The sequence below is a fragment of the Vipera berus genome (genome assembly GCF_964194415.1).
Source record: "Vipera berus genome assembly, chromosome: 2".
NCBI classification, from domain to species: Eukaryota; Metazoa; Chordata; class Lepidosauria; order Squamata; family Viperidae; genus Vipera; species Vipera berus.
In genome coordinates this window covers 46,129,099-46,152,775 of record NC_138203.1, presented here as the reverse complement: position 1 = coordinate 46,152,775, position 23,677 = coordinate 46,129,099, and the positions used below count along the sequence as shown (strand labels likewise).

The window sequence follows — 23,677 nt, the reverse complement described above, 5'->3', positions numbered from 1 at the left end:
AAGGTTCAATTAACCAACGTCTTGTGGGGAAAAAAAGATCTCGCAAAGTTGGAATTGATTGATTGAACTTTTTAGTCCCACCCAGTCTGCAGCTACCACTGCAGTCACGCTCATCCAATTGGCCACACCCACCCAAAGGGTCATGCCCACCCGGCACCCGATGATACATAAGTGGGTTTTGGGTTGCAGTTTGGGCACTCGGTCTCTAAAAGGTTCGCCATCACTGGCCTAGTCACATAAATGCTTGTATGGAAAGATACTTCAGTAGTAGTAATACTAACCTAAAAGAGAAGGAAAAGCATAACAAAGATTTGTACATATAGCTTAAAAGAAAAAAGAAAAACATTCCTGAGGTTACAACTGTGTTGAAAAAGAAGAACAAATTAAATCAAGGGAACAGTTTGGAATGGGTGTACTTTTGACCTACTTTCTTGTTCTAATTCTCAAATTGGATTCTGTAGAAACATACAGCCTATGTATGATACATAATACAAGTATATTAATGATGTATCAATACACACATTTTTTCAGTAGTGAAATAAACTGGGACTGAAAAAAAATTTGTTCTCACAATGAGACTTGCTTCTGAGTAGACCTGCCTAAATAATACATTTGCCATGAATTTCCTTTTTGATATTTAACTCATATGCAATATGAAGAATATTGGTTGCTGCTTGAACTATTGGAATATATATCAATTAAATATTTTGAGCATTCTAAAGTGCTTTAAAATGCCAAATTTTAAAACAAGCTGACATGATAATCATATGTGGGCTATATGGTATAACTGGGGAAAGATACAGGAAATAAAACAGTTCTTTGCAAGTTGACACACATTTCCTGTTCCAGCAATGTTTTATTTTGGTATCTGCCCTGGAAGATAAATATACAGGCCAGATTTTAAAAAAAACAAAACAAAAAACAAAAACCCTCCCAACAACATGAATTTATACAGGTAATGGAATTTAACTTTTTGATTTGCTTTTTTTCTCTTTAAAAAACAACACTCCTTAATAAAATATCTTCTTTCGTACAAAATACCATTTGAGTCATCTTTTCAGTTAACTCTGGTGTTTTTTTTTAAAAAATGTTTTGTAGCTTTTTGGGGGATTGGTGTTTTTTTTTTAAAACTGAGCTGTTTCCAAAAACATTTCCCCTTCACCCGAAATGCAAAAATTCCACTTTGACAGTTGATGCTCTGCGAACACTTTATTACACAAGTTACATTCAGCTTCTGAAAATAGTGTTCTAACAGTATAGCCATCTAAAAATAAGACATCCTGGAAACACACAAAGTCTGAGCAAGAAGGAAGAGAAGGAAAAAGAAGATCCAATTATAAATAGAGACTTTTTTAAAAAAATCTTTCCCTTAAAGTAATAGAATACTTGTGATAATTTTTTTTTAAAAAATAGGAGATTTAGTGGCTCTGTTTCATTGTGGCACTGTGTTCTCTCTGTTCTGTGATAGATTAAGGGCATCGAAAGTGAAAAGGCACCAAAGAAAAACTGGAAACCAAAAGTATTCTTAAAGCTGAGGCTGGGACTTATTTACAAATATAGAGATGGTCCCTCATTGAAATGAGTAAATATTACTATTTTTAAAGCATTTTAAAGCATTACTGCAATAAAGTGGGATTGCTCTGCTTTATTAAAAGGTTCACATAAAACAATGTCACTGGTAGGAAATGTTCACACTCCAAAACTGAACTGAAGCAAAAGGGGAGGGAAGGAAAGAACAAAACCAAAATTAATCTGTGTACAGCCTCACAAAGGACTAGTACAGTTTACAATTAAATACGTAAAACCTTAAAACGTGCTAAATCTGGCAATCTCTGTAGACTCGGATCATGTAACAATTAAAGGCCAGTTTCAGGAAGAAGATGACGGTATCGCTGGAGGCTGAGGGACAGGTTCTTCCTCTTCTGAATCTGTGGCATCCTCTTTTTCCTGATCACTCCCTTCGGTACTAAGTCTGTCAAACCCTTTTCGACTGTAACCTGCACGGCTTGCAAAGAAATTCCCAAGATTGAGGCCTCCGCTGCCTTTTCCTGCAATGGAAATCAACTTTAGGACGAGGTTCATCCTTCAGACATTTTTGTATTTATTACTGAATATATTGGCTTCCCATCTTACCACAGAGTAAATCTGGGTGGCTTACAAAAAGACATGTTAGTTACCATACATTATTATTTTGGTTTTTTGGGTTTCAACTTTTTCAGCTTATCAGCTCCTAGTCAACTTCAAGGGACACCTTAAAAGACATTGAACTGTCCTCTGATCTCTCAACCAAAGGCAACATGTACCCTCTTCCTATTTTTTGTCAAGTGCTGGTTATTACCTATAAAGCCCTACATGGCCTGGGTCCGGGTTATTTGAGGGAACACCTGCTGCCGGCATCAAACGCCCTTCGCCCAGTGCGCTCCCACAGGGAGGGTCTGCTCAGGGTTCCGCCGGTGAGAGATTGCCGGCGGGTGACACCCAGGGATAGGGCCTTCTCAGTGGGAGCACCTGCCCTCTGGAACCAGCTGCCGGTGGAGCTGAGAACTGCCCCCGACCTCCGATCATTCCGCCGGGGCCTGAAGACCTGGCTCTTTGAGCTCTCGGGCCCAGGCTGAGGAGAAATTTTTAATTGGGGTTTTAATTGTGTACAGGGTCAATTTAATATTTTTTAATATGGTTTTAACTTTTGTATGTTGGATTTTTTAATTCCCTGTAAACCGCCCTGAGTCCTCAGGGAAAGGGCGGTATACAAATGCAACTAAATAAATAAAAATAAATAAAATAAGTGAGACATGATACAAGCACAAAGCAGAGTTATGACTATGAGGTATAATAGGCTTTGCTTTCTCTTTTCTCTAACCCTTTGTCCCCCCTTGCTTAAAATTAGCTCAGAGATATTTAGAATTTAGGCTGACAGAAACTACTACTATTTTTCTTCATTTTAGATAAAGGTCAGGTCTGGGGAAAAGAAATCAATTTCTTAGTCCTGTTCTTTGCTTTGCCTATGTTCCTCTAAGAAATCATCAATTCCCAAAGGCTTTGTCTGGTATATAAGTAGATGACTCACTAACATCGTTACAGCTTTCTCATCAGGAGTAACTGCTGGATTCATTATCAGAGGAAAGACAACGTATATAAGAGAACATGCAAGGGAAATAACATGTAAGTTTTAGAAAGGCAACACTAGTTCTTTTATTGTACTTACCTCTAAATCTGCCCAAAATTCTACCTGAGCTTGAATCATGTTTATGATCAACATCAGCTATAAGATTGAGAGACAAATGTAAATTAAATTTTAAAATGAAATTACATGAAGCAAAACATGGAAGAGAAACAAAACTATGTAGAATATTACCATTAAGGCTGTGATTTACAAATGATTCTAGTTGCCACTGATTCCTTGAACTATATTTTACTTATCAAGCCAAACATAAAAACCACCTTTTCTGATTGATACTTTTTCTGGTGTCCCTGAAAAAATGATGAAGTCAAACTATTAAGCTGAAACAATATAAATTGTTTTAATTTCTTTTTATAATAGACACCAGTTAATTCATAATTGATATCCATCTTTTCTTTCTCACACACAAACACACAGCCTTTTAAATTTATAAAAACTAAGTTGGTTTTTGTAATATAGTATTCAAGCTATCTTAAAAAAGTTAATAAACTTTCAACTTCAGATATTTAAAATACTTCTTTCTGGAAAATTTCATACTTGGGAGAGAAAACTGCATGTAATATTTGTGAATCCAAGCTTGCAAGGTCGATTTTGATTACAAACTGTTTCTTGCATAAAGTATGACTTTCCTCATAAAAATTACACTTACTCAAAACATTTTATATGTTCAGTTGGGGGAAATAATTTTCAGTCCAAGGGTAATATATGTACATTATACAGTGTTTGGGAGGAGAAATACACAAAAAAAGCATAAAAAAGGAAAGAGTGTATTTCTGTTACTAATCATCCATTCAAAACTGAAATTTAAAGCTTTAAAAGTAATGTTCAAATTTGGAAATAAACTCTGATGGTGAATTTTGACAACAGGAGAACATAGGAAGAAAAGGCATTTGTGGCCTAATAAAGGTGATGAGAGGATTAGACATCTTACGTGCTTTCATCCCTTTTCTACTCAAAAGCACACTTGAAGCGGCCTTTCCTTAAAGAACTGGTATGGAGTTTAAAAAGGCATTCGTCCACAAATGCAATTCTTTTCTCAGAATAATGCTTAATAATTGCATCAACATGTTTATAGAGCTGGCTATGGAACAGATTTTAACAGTATGCTTTTACCTTTGCTGCAGCTGTGTGTATTTTTAGTGCACACAAGTTAACTGCTGCTATAATTTTGGAGCCTTGCAAGCACAGTTTTATGAGAGGTTAAAACAGAAAGTAGCTGCCTTTGGCTGGCACAGAGAGAATCAATGCCAGAATAGATTCTAACAAATACAGGAGAAACATCTGAAGGAATGGTTTCCATTCTGTCTTGTTCAGGAAAAGCTAAATAAAACAGCAAGACCATTCCAACAATCCTTTTTATGCAGTAGACATATATATCCCCTTTCATAATAAGCAATGCTATAAACTCATCCCAGATACCACAGTAACATTCATCCTAATTGAAAACTTAACTGAATATAAACGAGAACATTACAACACATCCTGATTTCTCAGGACAAAGATCCCACATTGTGTTTTTTGCAGTCAGTTAACATAATCAGAAATTGACTATGCTGCGGCAGTGGGAAATAAACATTTTTGAAGTTCTTCTACGTTATAAAGGTATTTATATGCTTGTTACCAGGTTAAACACAGATTAATTACCTCCATAGATTCTTGTCTTTCTCCACCAAATAAACATGGCAATTGCCAAAAGGACAACTACTGGAATAATTAGAAGTGTTGTAATAAGAAGAAAAGAAACAGAACTGGTAGCCTGCTGGACAACTTGATGTCTTTCTTCTTTCCTTAAAAATTCTTTTGATGTAGGTTTCTTTGTCAGCGTGCCTTCTATAATTGCCTCTGCTTTTTTTGGAGAGAAGAGATTAAAGACAGATTAATTCTTTTGAGCCATGCAGAATCTGCTACAATATAACAGTTCATTTCAGAACACCTATTGCCGCTTTTAAATACCAGCTTTTAGATACTTGCCTTGAAGAGGGCAAGTATGATAACTTCCTAACAGAAAGTCAAAATTATTGACTGTGCAATCAATTGTTTGCAATTCCTCTCAAGTACCTCATGTAATTGCTAGAAATTTCTGTTAATTGTCTTTGGTAGATACATGATGGATTTGTAATCAAGGCTCGCTAAACAGAGAGAACTTTACTTGTTAAAATTCATTCTTTGTGCGTAAAATGAAACACTGTTTATTTATCTTCACAATCAATTTATAAAGTTTGTTCTTCAACAATCTGTAGGTGTGGTGAGCTCTACAGTACTATAGATAGCAATGTGTGACTTTGAATCCTATGTTTGTGGCCAGTCCAAAAAGACCAAAACAGATGGAAGAGAAAGAGGATGAATGTTTACCACATGATTCTATGCAAATGTTGTTTTTATGACTACCTAACATGGTGGCTCAGTGGGTTAGGACGCTGAGCTTGTCAATCAGAAGGTCGGCAGTTTGGTGGGTCGAATCCCGAGTGCCGCGTAACAGAATGAGCACCTGTTACTCGTCCCAGCTTCTGCCAACCTAGCAGTCCGAAAGCAAGTAAAAATGCAAGTAGAAAAATAGGGACCACTACAGTGGGAAGGTACAACGTTCCGTGTGCCTTTGGCGTCTAGTCATGCCAGCCACATGACCACGGAGACGTCCTCGGACAAGCGCTGGCTCTTCGGCTTTGAAACGGAGATGAGCACCGGCTCCTAGAGTCGGAAACAACTAGCACGCATGTGCGGAGGAACCTTTACCTTTACCACTATAAAATACTGCTGTTACTTTATACTAGATTCCTTTCCAGTGGCCAAATCATATCCTTTTTCAGAGTACTATAAATAATACATGATTAAAACAAACTTCATAAGGATTTTAGAAATAACAGTATTATTCTCTTAATGTTCTCCTCCTTTTGGACCAAGGACACTTAGTTCCTATCAGTGGTTGTAACTCATTGCCTAAATGAAGCTGATCATTCAATTTAATATTTAACAAAAGCATGTGTGTCAAGCTATATCCTTTTATTTCACATGCACAAGTATTTTCCAGACAAGCATCTATATAATCACAGAATGTCATTTTGCAAGGATAATCTAGTCTAATCTTCAGCAGTGAGTAGGAAACACAATTAGACTACTAATAAGAGACAGCTGTATGGACTCTTTAAGATCTCCAAAAATACAGAATTTACAACTGGGTGTCAAACTGCCAGCCTGCGGGCCGGATGCGTCATCTGGAAGCCACACCCACCCCATTGCTGGCAATGGCAAAACTCTCCTGATACGTTGCGTGACGTCACATGTTTGACATATCTGATCTACATCCTCTACAGCTACAGTAGTGGCCAAAATTGTGGAAACCTTTTGGAAAAAGCGTACAGTAGAAATGCCACCTTGGTTAAGTTTCCACCAATTTTTCTTCTAATTTCTTTATAACTGTAGCCTTGTTCACTTAATAATACTATTTTACATCATTTTCTGGGCAACCAGTCAACTATTTGCACCATTACTTTAATTTTATTACATTTTAGCTCACTAAATGAAGGAACACAAAAAACCCCAACCAACTTGATAGTGATCACATTACACACTGACAAATGTCCTCCTGTCAGCTTCAATACATGACATCAATAACTGTGATCTGATTGGCTCATTGCCAAAACAAGATGACACCTGATTGGTTCTCTAAACACTCACGCTCATTGGCTAAAATCAGATGAAGAAAAGCTACCTGATATCAACCTAAGCAAGTTGTGTTTCCTTTTTCTGGTTATTTGGCTTATAACTTTTCATAGAATACAGAACAGATAATTGAGCAAACTATGTTGCATTACATTCTTGATGAAATTAACTTTCCACTGATATAAAAGTTTATGGTGCTACTCCAAAAAAAGTGCTGCTATTAACCATCAAGCCTCAAAAATAAACTTTTCCCAAAAGGTTTCCACAATTTTTGCCACTACTGTATACTGTTCCACTTTATACAAGTCTAACATCAGAAGTTTTTCCTTCTTCTTCTTATACTTAAATGTAAATATCTGCTATTAATTCTAGCCCTAGCTTCTGCAGCCATGGAAAATAATTACTATCATTTCTGTAACTTCCTTTTATGTACTTGCACATCGTATCTCCATTTAATCATCTTTTTTGCAAAGGGGAACTTTCCAAGTTCCTTCAATCTGTTATTCAGTGCAAGACCTTAACTTCCTGTTTTATTTTCCTTGACCTCATTTGATCCCTCTCTATTTAGTCAATATCCTTCTGGAAATGTGGCACCCAGAATCAACACAGAATACTCTTGCTTTAGTCTCACTAGAACTGAGAACAGCAGAATAATAACGTCAGACATCTTAGACATGACGTTTCTTCTAATGCAGCCCAGAACTGCACTCACCCTGTCTCCTACTGCTGGCTCACATTCAATTTATTGTCAGTGAATACACTCTTGTCTTCTCAGATATAGTGTTTCCAAGCCAAGCTTCCCCCTTCCAAACATATTAGAGACTGCATATTTTAGAAGGGAACTCCTGTGTTGTATGTTGAGGCTTTGCTGGCTCTGAGTTTTACAAGCCAATCTCAAGAATTGTGCAGACCAAAGCCAGTCTACCCCCACTCCCAATTGTTGGAAAATAACAATGGAAAGGCTGGGACAACCAGTCTTCAAACTACACTGTCACACATCAACATTTAGTCTTTCTATTGCTCTGCAGCTGTAGTTCAGGGCAATATGGAACACTTAGGGCATTGCTTGCAAAATAGAAAGTACAAAACATTCTTGATGCTTTGGGGATGGATGTCTTCAAAGAGAATTCACGCATAAGTTACAAAACAATTGGTGATCACAATGCTCAGAACAGTTGCAACGCTCAAAGCAATTGTTCTCGAAACAAACAAGTTCCATTTCATGCCTGAGTTTTGTTCCAATCTTTAAATTAAACTCAAAACACAAAATCAGGGAAATCAGAACAGCTTCTTTGTGGTCAGATTGTTTTGAATTACAGCACTTTGCACATTCCTACACAGAAGCAGCATCTTTCCATAAGCCTAAATGGGAGAAATAAAGACTAACCTTTTATTTCCTGTATTTCAATCCCAGCCTTTTTAACAGACCGATGCTCCATTTCTGAAAACACAGAAATTGCTTTTGAAACACTGTGATGTCTATGATTCATTGAACCAGTAATGGTCACCAGTTGTGATACATAATTGATGTTCCAAGTATAAGAATGCGCAACAGCTCTAGCATAGCAGGGGTCATACTATAAGTAGTATGCAGTAAGTAGTACATTTCTTTCAGAATAAATAATGAAAGGTTTTCTACCCAGGAAATCAGAAATATAAACCAAAATGTCAGCACAAAACATTTATTCTTGGCGTGTAATAGGTTGGCAGAAGATTTATAACAATCACAAAAATTGTGATCAGGGAATCCTTTTAGTTCTTTCATTCTTACCTATTTCTGCTTTCAAATTTCTTCATTTTGTTGTTTTATTATGCTTTTAAAAAATATAAAATGAGAAAAATATCTACAATAGAATAATCCCTTGAAGACTTTAAGCCAGATACTGAGAGACACTTTCAGCCAAGAACTAATGCCAACTTCAATGACCAAGTGACAGTAAATATGCCAGTGGGTACAACTTATTTAGGTTAACAAGATGCGAAAGTGGCACAGGAAAATGAAAATCAAACCATTTGCACAGCAGAGTGACTACGATTCTCAGCTGGCCTGTCAATGGACATTGCATGCCAGATGCTAAGAAACAACCTGGGATGAAGAACTGTCTTTAACAAGATCATAAAGCCACACATGGCAACACAGCATTTAAATATTGCAAATCATCTTGGTGAATCTCTAAGAGAGCAAAAGTAACAATCCCCGTTGGTCTTGTTTGGATTTGATTACAAGTTTAGACTCACTTAGTCTAGCTCTGATGATTCAAAGCATTACTTTTCCTTACCAATAGTCACTGAAAAAGAATAACTGTGTATTAACCACATTTTAATTGACAGTAGTTTCATAAGGCTTCTGAGAAATATGGGGAACAAACAATTATTTATAAGCTAAAACTCTGGACAGTTTAAAACATTACAAATATAATTTAAAAACAAAATATGACTGCATGTACAGATCAATGATAACTTTTTAAAAAATCACCTGGGGTTTCACAAACACCTTAACAAAATAGAACTTTAGGGGAACCAAAATCCTTCGTTAATCTGTCAAATAGCATTACAACCATTTTACAAGAAACTTGCCCCACATGTATTAAGACGTAATGTATAGCAGCTTTAAGAATATCATCTTTTTATTTGGACATATTAATGCTTTGATGATATAAGGCAACAATATCTTACTTTCTGTGGATGTAAATTTCCATACCGTGTTGGCATGAGCATCACCAACATATACCGTTCTGTCTTCTGAAGCAACAATGTCATGTGGCATCTCAAAATTCTGAGGAGGTAAATAGCCAACATATTAAAATAAGGAAGACATTGGAAATTATTCAGTAATTCAAGATGCAGAATTACAGGAATCCGACAAACAGTGTTTGAACTTTTAATCATAATTTGTATAAATTGCGGAAGATTCATAGCAGGGATATGGTTGAGGAAGCAACAAAATATACTTTTTAACTGTAAGTGGAAGACTCTGGAGAGATTTCATTCTGCAAAAATCCTAGATTGCTTCTAAACCATCATTCTTTTGATAAGATAGATGGTGGTTTTTACTAAACAATGTTATTTGTTTCCTATTCTCAATAATCAGAAGAACACATAGGTGGAAAAGGGAATTTATTCAAGTGTGCTTGACATTTGCTTTAAGTTTTCAAAGCAGACGAAAGCCTAGAATACTGATTAATTTTAATCTGATAGCAAGCTGATTCTACATGCATAGTGGCAGCTACAGACAAGCTGAAAATAACAGAAAACACTAATACAGTGTAGTGACTTGCCCTCAGTGAAATCTCTCTTCTCTTCCTACATGAACAAATCAAATTTATTTCTTGGCCTGCACTCTTATCACTTTGTGGCTGTAGCCTAATTAAATAAAAGCCTTTCTATATGAGACAATAAGCCACTGTGTGCTGCATAAACTCTGAGCCAGATATTGCATGTAGTATAGTTAAAGCTAAGTAGAAAATGGAGAGTTCATTGAAATATATTGGAAGACCATTTCCTCTTTCTTCCTTGAATTATTTTGCAGATTAAAAAAAAGCTAAAGAGGACCAATGCATGCACTTCAACTGTTATAAAGCATCAAGTTGAGACTATTAATTTCTATTCTGTATTTTCATATTTCTATTCTGTATTTCATGTAAATCATACCTATAAAACTCGAATCAACAATAAGGCAATAACATCAAATTTGGTCCAGTATTAATATAGAAAACCCCAATTTCCAAATACATTCATGCATGCCCTGTTATGTTTACAATACATTGTTAGGATCCAGAAATCAGAATTCTGTACAGACAGCTTTTCTCTTTGGAACATATTTTTCTCTCTAGTTGGCATTGTCGCTTTAAAGTTTTTCTAATAGTGTTTCATAATTCTCTGGCCACAGGAATTTGCTGATTCTCAGACACAGGTTAATGAAGTAGTTTCATCAATGTATTTAAATTTACCATCCTTTTGTTTTAGTTTTGGAAAATTCAACTATAAAATAGAAAAGGCAATCCAAAAAGTGCAATACCATCTGTTTCTGGTTTAGCTAACTAAGAATGCTTTCAGAATTTGGCAAATAAAAAGTTATTGAATTCACTGCTCCCCCACATCGAGGAATATCCAAAATCCTTAGGATAACTCTAGATTTAATCCAGTCTTCAGTGCATTACTTATATTTAAGGAAGCATCTTATGCAGCAATTGATGCAGTCCAATGGACCACCTAGTATGAAAATGTTTAAAGGGAAAATATATGCTGATTTTTTATTGGCTATTGCCACATTACTATTAAAATACTATTGCAGTAGTTTGTCTTGCATATTAATTTTTTTGGTTGAACTCTTTTAATAAATAATTCAAAATAGTTTTTTTCTGAAACATCAAATCCCATGCGTTGTTAGGTTAAACATTTTAGGGTCAAGTACCAGATTGCACTGATATGTTATTTAGTGATATTCTATAATATAAGAATTCCATTACATGAGTTAGAGGGATAAATCCATAAAAGTTTATTTTAAATCTGAGATATTTTCATAATGAAATTTGAAATGTGCACAAGATATAGAAAAGAAATAAAAAAGCATTCATGCATTTTTAATAATACCAACTCAATTTTCACAATGTGTTACCTTTCTAAGTGGAATGAAAGTATCAATGATTTCTCCAGTTGAAAAGTTCATCACAAATGCTTGCACTGGCTCCCGGTCTCCAGGGTAAGGCTTCCCATTAACTGCATACAGGAGGCCACCTATAAACATATATTCATACTTTAATATTATATGTATAATGAAAGGTTTATTCTTTCTTACAATCCAGTCTAAGCACAATACACAATTGAGAAAAGTTACATATCCGTATTATTACCGTTTTCATTCCCCCAACGCTCAGTTGCATGTTGAAAGCCACCTGTGATTTGTTTTTACTATTGCTGATTTGAAATACTAAGAACGAGGAGAATCCACCCTGACCCTTCCTGCAGATTTTGCAGGAACTAAAAATCCTTTCTTACTACACCATATAAGAGAAGGTACAAGAGAACAAAAAAAGACCACACTTTGCATTTTGGCTGATCTACTACTATACAGAAGGGGCAAATTGACAAATTTCATGTTCATTTTGTTTGGAATGCTGATAAAATGCTAGGGTTCCCCTCATAGGGACCTGAATGTCAGGAGGAGGAGAAATGAAGCAAGTGTTCTCTCAGTTGGAAAAATGGAACCCCAATGCTTCTAAAACCAGTAAGCCAAGCATTGTAGAATGCTTTACTGTTCTGCAATCAGGTCTGGGATTTCAGAACTGCAGAACTCTGAAGTTGTTTCTTGTCTAACAGAATCCTTTTTGAGGAAGTACTCTTAAAATCAACAAAACTACCAATGTACATGAGCTCATTGCTTTTGCAACAGTGAATTAATAGTGACAATCTTGTACCATCACACAAATATTAATTTTTATTTATTTTATTTTAATCCCATTTATATCCCGCCCTTCTCCGAAGACTCAGGGCGGCTTACAATCTAAGCACAAATTAAATGTGCTTAGCAATAGCCTTCATTCTATGTATATGCCTGCTTATTAGGGCTTTTGGGGGCCCCCCAAGTGGCATTATTACAAAGTCAGCTTATTGCCCCCAACAATCTGGGTCCTCATTTTAACCTACCTCGGAAGGACGGAAGGCTGAGTCAACCTTGAGCCTGGTGGGACTCGAACCTGCACTAATTGCAGGCAGCTGGTGTTACTTAAGGAGGCATTAGCCCACTGCTCCACCAAGGCTCCTTTTAGCTATGACTATTAGGAGATAATTAGCACACCTTGCAGAGTGCAAGTAGTATAATCTTTAAGGAGAAAAATACATTGGAAAAAAATTAATTGCTGCAACAGGATATTTATTAATAAAATATACACATCACACATCTATCTCTTTGTCTGGGGTCCTCACTAGTATGAATAGAGATAAAAGCTAGACATTCCCAGCATTTTTTCCCTTTCCAGAGGGTTGAAAAGCATCTTGAATATTAATTATATATATAGGAATGGAATCTCCTACACTGTCCCAAGAAATGTTACAGTTCCGTTAGGTTCCTTTTACTACTTCTCTTTAGGATTCAAGGTATCATTTACATCTTGTAAATGGATAATGTTTAGCTCAGGGCTACTGATAAGACAGTGTTGTGATGGCTTTACAGAAACATCTAGTTCTAAAACAGTAGAAGCAAACACTTGTCTGAAGTGTTTTCCATTTGTCTGAAATGGTACCCATTTGTCTGAAATGGTATCCATTTGTCTGAAATGGTATCCATTTGTCTGAAATGGTATAGGGTTTCCTGCCTGAGCAGGAGGTTGGATTAGATGATCTCCAAGGTCCCTTCCAACTTTATTACTACTACTATATTATTTTTATTTTTATTTTTATTTTTATTTTTATTTTTATTATTATTATTATTATTATTATTATTATTATTATTATTATTATTATTATTATTATTATTATTATTATTATTATTATTATCATTATCGTTACCATTATCATTATTATTATTATATTATTATTATTAAAACAACATGCTCGAGTCCAGTATAAAGGATGGACTGGAGATCAAATGGAAATAAAACTGATACACTTCCAAGTCCACTCCCCCCCCAACTTTATCTTCTGATTTTTTAACACAGTTTATTTTTCATTAAATTGACTGAAAATTGTAAGCAAAACAAACAGGTTTCCAAGAATCTGGTCAGAGTCTTAATCAAGATAAGTCCACTGAACATAAGAGGGCAGCCTTGTTACAATGTGTTCTTACAGTAGAGTGAGTGACTGACAAACACTGTGGCAAGATATTTTCTAGAAATAAATACTGTATAATGGCCTAAAAATTCTTCATGGGATTCAATGATTTAAGTTCTCAGCACTACATTCTTTTAAAACTCTTTAATATCACTCACCCCCATTTTTTTAGTCTTATAGGGATTTTAGGCAGGTAAGTACATAGCACGTTCAACCAGCTATGGAAACCTGTAACTAAATCTCTTATTTAAAAATATAGAAAGGAAGCTAGTATTTAATCCCAAGGGAAAAAAACTTTGTTGAAATGGGAATAGTTATGTCACTAGCTCATTTCTACTCAGGGTAGTTAGATTGTATTTGGATAAATGCTAGGAGATATCTGATATTCAATATCTAGGAGCCTAGATATCTATTCTCTGATGACTTTCTTTAGCCTGAGAATGGAGACATATTAAATGTTTATAGTATGTCTCACTTGAAAAAATAGCATTCTGATTTCTATTCTTGACCTTTGGAGAGAAATCTATATTTATAGATGATTTTTGCTTCTTTGTCAATAACTATTAAGATCTATTAAGGAAAGATCTCAGATAAAGAGATAAAATCATCTCTGTCTTAACAGAAAACAATCTCCCTAAACTTTACGTCATAAAATGGTTAAATAATCAATAAAAGATAAGGTTAAGGGTTCCCTGTGGGTTTTGCTCTGCTAGTTGTAGCTGACTTTAGGGGGTGGTACCCATCTCCATTTCAAGGCCATTGAGGCAGAGCTGTCCAAAAACCTTTCCATGGTCATGTGGCCAGTGTGACATCAGACTGCAGAGTGGAATGTGCAGCAAAACATGAAGCCCCATCAAAGTGGTATCTTTTTATCTATTTGCATTTGCATGCTTTTGAACTGCTAGGTTGGCAGGAACTGGGGCAAGTAACAAGAGTTCACCCATTGTGCAGTGCTTTCCAGTCAACAAGCCCAGTGTCTTAACCACTGAGCCATCACACCACCCAAGTAATCAGTAGCTGCATCTTTATGCTTTGGTTTTCATGCAGTAGCAATGTGGTAAGAATCCTAGAATAAATATGTATGTAATGTATGTATGTATGTGTGTGTGTGTGTGTGTGTGTGTGTGTGTGTGTGTGTGTATGTATGTATATATATACATTGCTCAAAAAAATAAAGGGAACAGAAAATAAGACATCCTACTATTAAATTAAATTGTGTTGTTTAAGTGTTCCCTTTATTTTTTTGAGCAATATATATATATATATATATATATATATATATATATATATATATATATATATATATATATATATATATATATATATATATATATATATATATATATATATATATATATATATATCATTACTACTTTTCTTATAGCCGAACATTGCCTACAATTTGCAACTGAACTTTCTAATATAAACTTAGGAGTTAATGAAATGGCTCAATTAGGTTAAGTTCCTCTGTTGCCCAAGTCTCATTGCTCTACCTTCTGCTGGAGTCAGACCTGCAATTTACATTAAAAAATACATCAAGAATTCCAATCATCTTGTGCAATTTAGTCTTTCTATCTATCAACAGCAGTATATTTCTCTGGTATTTCTAATAAACCAGGATAACAAAATAGAAGGACCAGGCTAAAAAAACTAAATGTATTTAGTTCATTTAAAGGTAAAGGTAAAGGTTCCCCCGCACATGCGTGCTAGTCGTTTCCGACTCTAGGGGCCGGTGCTCATCTCCGTTTCAAAGCCGAAGAGCCAGCGCTTGTCCGAGGACGTCTCCGTGGTCATGTGGCCGGCATGACTAGACGCCAAAGGCGCACGGAACGCTGTTACCTTCCCACCGTAGTGGTCCCTATTTTTCTACTTGCATTTTTATGTGCTTTCGAACTGCTAGGTTGGCAGAAGCTGGGACGAGTAACAGGTGCTCACTCTGTTACGCGGCACTTGGGATTTGACCCGCCAAACTGCCGACCTTCTGATTGACAAGCTCAGCGTCCTAACCCACTGAGCCACCGCGTCCCTTATTTAGTTCATTTAGGTTGAGTTAAAGACATGATTACTTGACATATATTTAGTAATTTTCCACTTCTGTCACATTACAATTTATAATTCAGCAGGAATAATTTTGAGGGCTCTCTGAGGGCCACATCTAAGACTGGGGAATGGAGGCACAGATTATGCCCTTCTACCAAAATATGTTTCTCTTTTGAGAAATGCAACATTTATTATATCTCAGACTAAACTAGTCCAAACATATTAATGAAACACTATTTAATTTTGATCAGGAGTTTTAAGATACATCTTTATTGTTAGAATTAATACATTTAGGTTTATACTGTTTATCTATGTACTTGCAAAACGTTTAAGTACTGAATTTTATTAAGGCTGAGTTTCAGAAGAACTGGTCTGGATTTTGTGTTAGGAGTAGTACTTCTATTCATTAAAGCAGCCCAACTTTTACAGGCTTCTACATATTTGAAAAAAAGGGGGTTGTAGCTTTAAGAAATTTAAGGAAACGTTTTGCTGAAAGGACAGAATATAACTTTTAAAAAGTAGCTGTGTGTCCCAATATATTCTTAGATAAGCCTGTCATTTCTCTTACCAAAGATATTGTCAATTTCTTTATCTTTATCTTTGAAACAAACCATACATCATAGAGACATTTCAAATCAGATCAATATTTTGAAATGTGTCTCAGAGTAAATACTGTACCATTATCCATAGAAAATTTAGCTGAAAAGTATCAATTTGTAAAATAGACAAATAACGAAAGTAACAGTGCTAAGATCTGAATATGACAAAGGTCAAGCAAGATAAATTATTCCTACAAGTATTTGTAAAAACCTCAATGAAGCATGTATTCATCTTATTAGAGGCAATAATTAATAGTCAACTGTCTTGAAAGGGAAACAACAAGTCAGTGTAGTTAGGATAACCATCTGTGAATGGTGCAGAATAAAATTTATTGAAGGAAACATTCTAATTATAGCATAATAAAGATATCCTCAACTGCTTCCATGCAGTTTGCTTGGTAATGTTACAAAAAAGGTTTGCCATTGCCACCTTCTAGGTTTTTTTGGGGGGTGGGGTGTGTGTTAATTTAGCAGTCTAGCCTTGGAATCTCTATTGGTCTCCCACCAAATACTAAGGGCCTTATAGAATCTCTTTTAAATCTCCCAGAATTCTATGATTACCTCTATTAAAGCAACTCAGGGCACAAACTCTGAATGCAAGTAGTTTGACATAATGAGAAAATCAAGCATCTATTCTCCCCTATCTCCGTGGCCTTACGGATAACTCTAAATTCCATTGTTAGTTAAGTGAAACCAGCATGCTAACTGTCACACATATGGGACAAAACTCAGCCAGACTGCATTCTGCTAGCTAGGAAATGTAAAGTCAAAGCAGTGACCTGCATGGATGATGATCAATGTCATAGAAACTATGAGAAAAATGACAGCTCTCCTTTCAAAAAATGAAAATGCTGCTCAAATGGTAACTTTTTTTTTAAAGACAAGCTGGCACTGAAGAACTAATGAAATATAATAAATGATGCAAACACGCATTCTGTGAAGCACATCTCCAAGGATATTGAAAATAACAATGACTTCATAAATGAGAAAACAGAGGAATGTTTGGACTACTGAATAATAAAGAAAGAATGAGTTTGCAAATAGGTTGTTAAAGTATTTGATATGGATTGAGAAAGACCCATGCTTAACTTCCTATTTCAATGTGAACCAAGCACTCTCTCTTTCAGCTCAAATCTCACATGGCTGGGTGATAAATAGGAGAGACATTCTGTTTTGCCTTGAATTAGTAATGAAAAAGTGGTATATAAAAGCAGAAATGAATACATATCTTTGCATATTTGTTATAGAAGATATGGGATGATACTGAACATAGCAGCTCATTTTCAAGTAAAAATATGTGAGGAACTGAGGCTAGTAGTGATGACAAATTGAAAACCAATTCAGCAATGGTAAAACTTTCCAGTTTAAAAGCAGAGAAAAATGAAGCAGTTATACTAGTTGTGTGTGTTTGTGTAGTGTGTGTGTGTACGTACGTACGTACGTACGTATGTATGTATGTATGTATAGAACTACTGCTCTACACTCTGTAGCAAGCCATCTAGAAAAACCTGGAAGCTATGTCAGGATGCTTTTCACTGATTATAGGTCGACTTTCAACACCATTCTGCCGAGCATCCTTATTGAAAAGCTGACTGACTTGAATTTTCCCCCCTCCATCTGCGATTGGATTAAAGATTTTCTAAGGGACCAGCTACAAACAGTGAGGGTCGGGTCTGTTTTATCCACCCCCCTGAAGCTTTGCACGGGCTCGCCATAGGGCTGTGTGCTTAGCCCCTACCTGTACTCATTGTACACATATGATTGTGTATCGTCCGACCCATTACTGAGATAATTAAATTCGCAGATGGTACCACCATAGTGGGTCTTATTACATGTGGAGATGAAACAGCATACAGGGGGGAGGTACAAAAACTATCCATATGGTGTTTAGAGAACAACTTGCACCTGAACATCGGCAAGACAAAGGAGATGGTGCTAGACTTCTGGAGGAAAAGAGAGGAACCTGCCCCACTTTACATCGGGGTGGGTGGGTGGGCTGTGTGGAGAGAGTTTCCTCCTTTAAATTCCTGGGAGTCTACCTCTGTGAAGATCTTACCTGGAAAGTCATTATAACCCAGGTGGCCAGAAAGGCCCAACAGAGACTCCATTTCCCCAGGGTCTTGCGGAAGAACAGGGTAGAACAACGGCTAATGACCTTCTTTTACCGGTATACTATAGAGAGCGTCCTCTCACACCGTATTGTGGCTTGGTATGCTGGCCTGACAGCCGCGGATAGAAAAATATTACAGAGGGTAGTGAACACAGCACAAAACATTGTGGGCTGTCCCCTGACACCACTGGATGACATCGCCAGGGCTCGCTGCCTTGGAAGAGTGAGAAAAATTCTCAGGGAAGACTCACACCCTGGTCAGTACCTCTACTCTCCTACCATCGGGTAGGAGATACAGGAGTATAGCCAGCCATACCAACAGGCTGAAGAACAGCTTCTATCCATGGGCTGTCAGGCTCTTGAACGGGAAATAACTTTATGTATGATTGACTTGCAAGGCTGGTGTGTTGTGCAATTAGCTGAAATGGTGTAACAAGATAGTGGGTTTGTTGTCACTGTGAGTTGTGGTGGGGGGGCACGAGGGGAGGCTCAGCCAATCTCAATGTATACATAGTTGTACTTTAACAATAAAGGTTCATTCATTCATTTTAGAAAACCAATAAAGCTACTGAGCTCTGGGATACAAAAGAGCCTTTTAATCACTGAGCTTTTGTCAACCTCCTGTTGACATCATCAGAGTAAGGGATACAGGTGGAAAGAACATACATACCTGTGTGACAATTTAACTGTCAGGTCACAGAATGTGTAATCAGCCCGCCCACCACCTGCTCTCCCTAAAAAAATAAATATGTGTGTGTGTGTATAGTGTTTATATAATGTATAAAGTATACATTATAAATGTACTGTAAACATTACTGTACATCTAATAGAGAAAGTAGCGTTGTGAGAACAGCTTTTCTTTCTTCCTCTAAAAAATAGTACAGCCAGATGTCAGCAAATGAAGGGTGGTTAAACATTTTGAACACTTTGAACATTGTGGATTACAACCCTGCCTCATCGACAATTCTTGGATACCTCAGACAAAGGATTACTACAAAATAGTGCTTTTAGGATTGGACTCATGTTCTGGAACCTATTGGATTACAAAGGCTGCACATAAAGATCAAAAAACTAGATGAAACTTTGTTCTACTCTTATTAAGCTTGGTGATAGTAGACAAGACTTGTATTTGGAGAACATAAAAGTTTTGACAGATTATCTGGAGGGGAAAAACAAAATGGATGTTTTACACCCAGCTAAAAGTGGTAAGAAAATATACCTTGCACCTCCACCTCCAGGCTAATCAAGGATCTCCAGGAATGATGCCTCAAGAAAAAATAAACACCTTTCAGAAAGAAATATACTCTCTGCTACAACTAATTCACCAAACAACTGTCACACACAAAGAGGACACAAAAAGAAACCATAATGAAACTAAAAACAATTTAGATAATACAAATGAGCAAATCTCTAAATTAAATCTACAACTAGAAAATTTGTATGAACAAATTTGTATAAACAAATAAACCAGAAATCAGAAGATGAAGCAGAGGAAATTAACCCAGAGACAGAAAATATAAAAGAAGGGAAATATAAACTGACATATACAAATAAAATACTGCAAGACAGCCATAACAACGAATATGGAAAAGGCGTTTTGCCCCTTAGGTTTGCAAAATATACCTGATGATAAGAAAGAAGATTTTAAAAAGTAGAATATAGAGCTGTCAGGGGAAATGTCACAACTTGGGAGAAAAAAAAATGAAAAGAGAAATTGAGGGAGAAGGAAAGTGGGAGTTGCTTAAGGAATATAAATGGGTGGAATTCCCCTCCCCCCCAAAAAAACGCAAATACCCTACCTAAATTGTCTTCCTCATGCCAAGCAACTTTTACAAAAATAGAAAGAAAATTCCTGGGTGATTTAATTGCCTTGGCGTGAAAAGCTACTTAGCAAAGAAAGAAAGTGAGAGTTAGACTTAAAAAGAAGAAGATTTGACCTATTAGAGAGGGCATTATATGATTAAATATCTGTTTGAATATGATTAAAAGAACGGATGACCCTTAGATATAATTAGACTTTTATAATGAAAGATGTGATTTAGAATTAAAATAGCATTTTTTTCCTTTTTTGATATGGAAAATATTAAAATAAGAGGATGGCTGGTATGAATAAAACTCTTAGCCATATAAATGTAATTAATGTTGAGAAAATCATAACTGACAAAGTTATTTCAAATATTGATGGGAAATCAAATTTTAGTAAGAACATGAAAAACAGCATATTGATGTATGAATTGATACTATTGTTATTTGTATAATATTAGTAAAATATGATGAGGATGTTTATATTTAACTTTGTATGCATCAATAGTAGCAAGAATTGTAACTGTATAATCGGGGGGGAAATGGAAAAAATACGGGGAAGAAAGGAGGATCAGGGGAAAAACACTGGATTGTGCAGTACTGAATTGATTTATATTGAAGAAGTTAATGTTAAATATGTGAACCTAGACAACACATTGTTTTACCAAGCACTAAAGATTGTAATTGTTAAAAATCAATAAATTATAAGAAAAATTCCAAAGGCTTAGGAAAAAATGTGCAAATTAGGAATGGTATCAAGCAGAACATATGACTTCAATACTATGAAGTTTTATATAGCTTAGGAAGAAACATCAGTTTAGTTGAAAAAATACAGGACTTTTCTGTTAGGTTAATACCCTCTGCCCTTTCTCTATGTCATATTCATAATCAATTGCAGATAGTCTATGCATTTAGGCTCTGTTTTTCTTTCTAACAAAAATTCTGTTTTGGAGTTCCACTTCTCTCCTTAATAAATGGCAAACAAACATAGTTTTGATCATATATATCGGGAAAGCTCTTCCTGACTACTAGTTTTTATGAAACTCGAGCACTGAAAAAGGAAATCTGCATGTGTTGACAATAATTAAATTTTATTTTTTTAAAAACCGTAGAAAAAAATCTCAAAGAGCCAGAGACCAAGAATAGAAATGATCGATGCAACACTTTTTCATATTTACCTGGAGTGTAAGCAACTGCAAAAACTTCTCTTCCAAATGATGGATGTCTGATCTCTCTCACAAATTTGCCTGTTTCTGGCTTAAAACACTGAATACGACCATTCTCTCTGTCTGCTACACATAGCTGATCGAAGTCAGATGCAAGAGTTAAACTGTGAGGGATGCTGAACTCACCCGGTTTAGCATGACCTATAGAAGTCTCTGAAAGAAGAGATATTTATTTTAAATATGACAAAAATAAAGCTAGTATTGATGGTCACATTTGAACAGGGTTCTTCAAACTTGGCCCCTTTATGACTTGTGGACTTCAACTTCCTCATGCTGGCTGAGGAATTCTGGGAGTTGAAGTCCACAAGTCATAAAAGGGCCAAGTTTGAAGAGCCCTGCATTTGAAGAAAAAGAAAGTGAAGAAAAAAATGTGAAGCAACCACTGGAACTTTCAGTCTCTGAACAGATATAATTAAGCACCTTTTCCCCTTGTTCTTGGGTTAGTGACTAAATTTAACAGACGGCTGTATGTAAAAAGAATTAAAATATCTGTATCTTGAAAAATCCAAATATCCAAATGATTAAAAACATGGTTTAATACTTTTTTATTACCCACTTAAATTATCAATGGTAATTTAGGTTCCTTATACAATAAGAATGTGTTAATGTTAAAAATATGATGTTATAAAATATTTTATCAGCCTTAGCAACCTTAAGATGCATGGACTGCAACTCTTAGAATTCCCGAGCCAGCACTGGCTCGGAATTCAGGGCGTTGGAATTCTGCATATTTTAAAGCTGCTAAAGTTAAGAAACACTGCCTTATACCCACAAATCTTGGATTTCAGTGTGACTAAGAGGGCGGGAGGAGGGCAAAATCTGAACTTTATTTTGTATATAGCTATTCTCCAAGGAGGAAAAAAAAAGAATTAACTTTCTATCCAATACCTTCTCCCCACTGCATGACAAATATTCCATTTGGAGAGAACTGAACAATACGACTATTACAGTAGCCGTCAGACACATAAATATTCCCAGTTGTTGGATCCACTGCCACATCAGTGGGTTGGCAGAAGTGAAATTTGTCGCTTCCAGGTTGCAAAGCGCTCCCTAAAGTCAGCAAGGGAGATTCCACACCATTTGATGCCAGTTTGAACACCTAACAATGTAAAAGAATAAAAAGCTTCACTTAAGTGAAACTAATACAAAAATGCTATAGCTTACAGGAAGATCAAACATTTGACCTGTAGAATATATCTTTCTTTAGAGAACAGCTGTATAGACATTAATATTCATAAGAGCATTACAAAATCTATTGTAAGAACTGAATTCACAGGATTTGTATAACATGTCAGCCCATGGGTTGACTGTATTTTACCCAAATACAGTAAAAAAATATTGACAAATATTTTCCTCAAACCACACTAGACAAATATACCCAAAGTGTTAGTTAGAGGCAGAACGACAGTAGATTTAGATTTTCTTGTTAATATAGAAACTATTTCTACATACCTGGTGAAGAGCTACATCTGTCACCCAGTAGTTACCATTATTATCTATACTCAAGCCATGAGGTAAATAAAACCTGAGAATAAATGAAAGTAATATTAATTAGAGGAACAAAGCAGAATTAAAAACAACTGGTTTTGTTTAGTTGTTTTATTCAATTGTTTAGCTGTTTCAAGAGATGGACCTAGTGTTATCTTATTTTGAGAGACATGTTACAAATACCAAAATTAATAAGAATTTTGTAGCCCTTTTCTTTTTTTCTCTTTTCAATTAGTTCCTGTCTTTAGTATTATACCTGTGACAGATGCGAAGGTCAGGTCTACATATCAAGGTCCAATTAATAAACCTATTTATTACTAATTGTGCCTATGCACAGGAATCCTTTCAGCTAACAGTTAGCACCTGCTTAGATTTAGATAAGGGTCAGCAGAATTCGGGGGGGGGGGAGTGGATTTTATTTGCTTGTGGCTACATAGAGATTCTAGGCTGATCTCACTTTTAACTCTACCCCCAGGTTCTGACACTCCTTGTCCTACAACTTGTCATTTGTCGAGAATGGCATAGGGCCGCCTGCTTCAGCAGGGAGTTAGTCTAGATGATCTCCAAGGTCTCTTGCATCTCTGTTATTCTGTATTCTGTAATTTGCAAATAATTGATTCCATTTAGTGTCAACATGGGGCTACAATTACTCCACTTCAAAACTGATAATCAGATAAAAGTCACTAGGAAAGGAAGCATTCCATCCAGGTTATGTTAGAGGCAACCATAGATACTTTCTTTCCCAACTACTGATGGGTGAAAAGGAACAGCCAAAATATCAGGGAACTCTTCATCCCCTGTA

At 35.9% G+C, this 23,677-nt stretch overlaps 1 protein-coding gene across 7 annotated transcripts in view; it reads right to left on the bottom strand.

Moving 5' to 3' along the window:
- Nucleotides 1–836: 836 nt before the first annotated feature.
- Nucleotides 837–23,677, bottom strand: part of PAM (peptidylglycine alpha-amidating monooxygenase) — a 152,869-nt gene continuing 130,028 nt past the window's right edge. For 5 of the 7 annotated variants that reach the window (XM_081320261.1, XM_081320267.1, XM_081320262.1 and 2 more), the window contains 9 exons: nt 22,840–22,912; nt 22,276–22,486; nt 21,340–21,540; nt 11,460–11,578; nt 9,518–9,617; nt 8,229–8,282; nt 4,826–5,026; nt 3,206–3,262; nt 837–2,048 (listed from right to left, as the gene is read on the bottom strand). In XM_081320261.1, coding sequence (XP_081176387.1) covers nt 1,870–2,048; nt 3,206–3,262; nt 4,826–5,026; nt 8,229–8,282; nt 9,518–9,617; nt 11,460–11,578; nt 21,340–21,540; nt 22,276–22,486; nt 22,840–22,912 — 1,195 coding nt within the window. In that variant the 3' untranslated portion in view covers nt 837–1,869. The remainder of the gene's footprint in view (nt 2,049–3,205; nt 3,263–4,825; nt 5,027–8,228; nt 8,283–9,517; nt 9,618–11,459; nt 11,579–21,339; nt 21,541–22,275; nt 22,487–22,839; nt 22,913–23,677) is intronic. The other 2 variants (XM_081320264.1, XM_081320265.1) reach the window with 2 other exon arrangements.